This window comes from Cucumis sativus, chromosome 1, assembly GCF_000004075.3.
Source record: "Cucumis sativus cultivar 9930 chromosome 1, Cucumber_9930_V3, whole genome shotgun sequence".
NCBI classification, from domain to species: domain Eukaryota; kingdom Viridiplantae; phylum Streptophyta; class Magnoliopsida; order Cucurbitales; family Cucurbitaceae; genus Cucumis; species Cucumis sativus.
This window is the reverse complement of record NC_026655.2, coordinates 22,880,685-22,883,634: the sequence shown is the minus strand read 5'-3', so window position 1 is coordinate 22,883,634 and position 2,950 is coordinate 22,880,685. Positions and strand designations below refer to the sequence as shown.

General features: G+C 40.9%; 1 protein-coding gene across 1 annotated transcript; it reads left to right on the top strand.

Annotated features, from left to right (window-relative positions):
- The first annotated feature begins 270 nt into the window (after nt 1-270).
- LOC101208129 (protein kinase PINOID) lies at nt 271-2,728 on the top strand. The gene is made up of 2 exons (XM_004135489.3): nt 271-1,040; nt 1,591-2,728. Exons 1-2 carry the CDS (start codon nt 424-426, stop codon nt 2,396-2,398), a joined length of 1,425 nt encoding a protein of 474 aa, XP_004135537.1. The 5' UTR covers nt 271-423; the 3' UTR covers nt 2,399-2,728.
- The last annotated feature ends 222 nt before the right edge of the window (nt 2,729-2,950 follow it).

The window sequence follows — 2,950 nt, the reverse complement described above, 5'->3', positions numbered from 1 at the left end:
TAATATTGTAAAGAGTAAAGAAGGTGGAAAAGAGTGGATGATTTAATGTTTGGGAAGTTGATGAAAAGAAGGTAAGGTAAATAAGTTAAAGAATTGGAGTTGGAGGTTTTTGAAGGAGAGTTAGAATAAGGTAAAAAAGAGAGGGTTGTTTAGGAAAGTAAATTGAAGAAGAAAGGAGGGTTAAAAAGGGAATTTTGAAATTTAAACCAAAGATTAGGAATGAAAAAACCTCCGTACATCCAAAGCATAAATACCCCCACAACCACTTCTCGCGCTTCTCATCCTCTCTTTCTTCTTCTCTTTCTCTCTTTCTCTCTCTTTCTCTCTCGCTCTCTCCATTTCCATCTCCTTCCTCTGCTTACCCAAAACCCTAGTCCAACTCCAATGCCCTAATCCATTTCTCTCTTTTACATTCACCCTAACATGTTACAACACCTTCCCCCAGAATCAGACGCTCTTAATTCCAATTCCAGCCAAAATTCTATGAGCAGCGAGAGTTGTAGTAGCTTCAGTCGTCTTTCATTTGATGCAGCCATTGATTTACCCACTTCCCGATCTTCACCCGCCAGTCTCCATTTAAAGCCACATCGTTCATCTGATTTCGCTTACTCCGCTATTCGTCGTCGCAAATCTAAACTCACGTTTCGTGATTTTCGACTTCTCCGTCGGATTGGTGCTGGAGACATTGGTACTGTTTATTTGTGTCAGTTGAGGAACTTGAGTAAAGGGTGTTGTTACGAAGACGAAGATGATGAAGATGACGACGTCGACGACGAGGATGATGATGATGATGATGTTTCGTGTTTGTATGCGATGAAAGTTGTGGATAAAGACGCGTTGGAATTGAAGAAGAAAGTTCAGAGAGCGGAAATGGAAAGGAAAATATTGAAGATGCTTGATCATCCGTTTTTGCCTACACTTTACGCTGAGTTTGAAGCTTCTCATTTCTCTTGTATTGTTATGGAGTTTTGTTCTGGTGGGGATTTGCATTCTCTCCGCCATAAACAGCCACGGAAACGCTTCTCTCTCACCTCCGCTAGGTACTGTCATACAGATCATCATCATCATCCTTAGCCCTTTTCTTTTCTTCACTGAGATATTATGTAGATTCTTGGAAAGCTCTTTTGGAACGATTTTAAAAATATTAATGTTTGAAAAATATTAAATTGAATTCAGAGTTTTCAGTATCGTTTTTGTTTGGTTGTGGTGTGAAAACCTGAGATGTTACAATCTTGTCTGCTTTAGCTTTCTGTGATGTCTCCTTCAATGGAAATTATTCATTTTCTTTCTCTGCGAAAAATTCATTTTTAATATTAATTAATGCATCTCTGCTCTGCTGCCGAGATTGGGTTCGATGAATATCTTCTGACTTTTATTTTAAAAAATTTCCATTTTAATGAAGTGGGGTTCGTTTATCCTCTGCTTCTCTTCCTCTCTGCATTTTCTTCGTCAGGAATTTTATCACCGTTCTTGTGCAACAATTTACTTCACATAATCATTACTTTTTTTTTTCCTTTCTTGTGAGTATGATATTACATTTTTTGTCTGTAGAATTAATTAAGCTGAATTGGTTTTGTGTTTGATTTTCAGGTTTTATGCAGCGGAAGTTCTTGTTGCTTTAGAGTACCTTCATATGCTTGGAATCATTTACAGAGACCTTAAACCGGAGAATGTACTCGTCCGATCAGACGGTCACATTATGTTATCGGATTTTGATTTATCTCTCTGTTCCGACGCCACCCCTGCCGTTGAATCACCCAACTCTTCCCCCAACACGGCATTTCACGAATCAACGGCGTACCCCAAAACCAACGTTGCCGTTTCCGCCGCCTCCGCAGCTCCTTTTTCCTGCCTATACAACCGACTTTTCCGGTCGAGGAAGGTCCAAACTCTGTCTCCCAACTGGCTCTTCGTCGCTGAGCCCGTTTCCGCTAGGTCCTGCTCCTTCGTAGGTACTCACGAGTACGTCTCGCCGGAAGTTGCCGCCGGCGGATCTCACGGTAACGCCGTGGACTGGTGGGCCTTTGGAATATTTCTCTACGAGTTGATCTACGGCCGGACGCCGTTTGCGGCTTCGTCGAACGAGACGACGTTAAGAAGCATTATAAAGAAACCGTTGACGTTTCCCACAGCCGTGCCGTCTGGCGCGCTTGAACACCACGCGCGGGACCTCATATCCGGTTTACTGAACAAGGACCCGACCCGGAGACTGGGGTCGAAACGCGGGTCCGCCGACATCAAGAAGCATCCATTCTTCAAAGGCCTCAACTTTGCGTTAATTCGATCCCTCACTCCTCCGGAAATCCCCGGGGTGCGACGGCGGAAGGCGACCCCAGCTCCGGTGGCGAAAACTAAGGATCAGAAGTCCGGTCAGTCGACCGGGTTCGATTATTTCTGAATAGAGATAATCAACGGTGAGTAAAAGGCCACGTGGCGCAACGAAACTGCCGAATTTTGTCACTGGCAGATGACAGTCAAAACGTGTATATTCGATCTGCTCCTATTTTCCACCTCTCCGCGTCGACTTTGACGTATGTTTAAGTGACCTCGTCGTGATATTATTATATCGCGATTATAACTTGGGAAAAAAAAAAAAGAAGAGAGAAAAAGAAAAAAAGAATTTCAAGTAGAGGAATATAACAATTCTGAAATTATTATTCATATATTCGGCCAAAAAACACAAATTTAGATAATATTTTTCAGGATATTTATTGCTTAAACAAAAAAATCAGATTCTTTTTTTTTCTTCTTTTAACTACATTATATTCCATCGTTATTAAGTATACAAATTTTGTTTAAATTATAAAAAGTATATAAAGGTTGGAAGTTGTTTTATGGTGGGTTTTCAATCTCATATAAGACGCATAAGCAAGTTGTATATTGTTAGCCAATCAATCAAATCCTTGCATGATATCCGTTGAATTGAGTTAAAGATAAAATTATGATAATT

Coding starts and splice junctions, on each gene's coding strand:
- LOC101208129 (XM_004135489.3), top strand. CDS start 424: ATGTTACAACACCTTCCCCCAGAATCAGACGCTCTTAATTCCAATTCC. Junction 1,041..1,590: donor TTCTCTCTCACCTCCGCTAG/GTACTGTCATAC, acceptor TTTGATTTTCAG/GTTTTATGCAGCGGAAGTTC.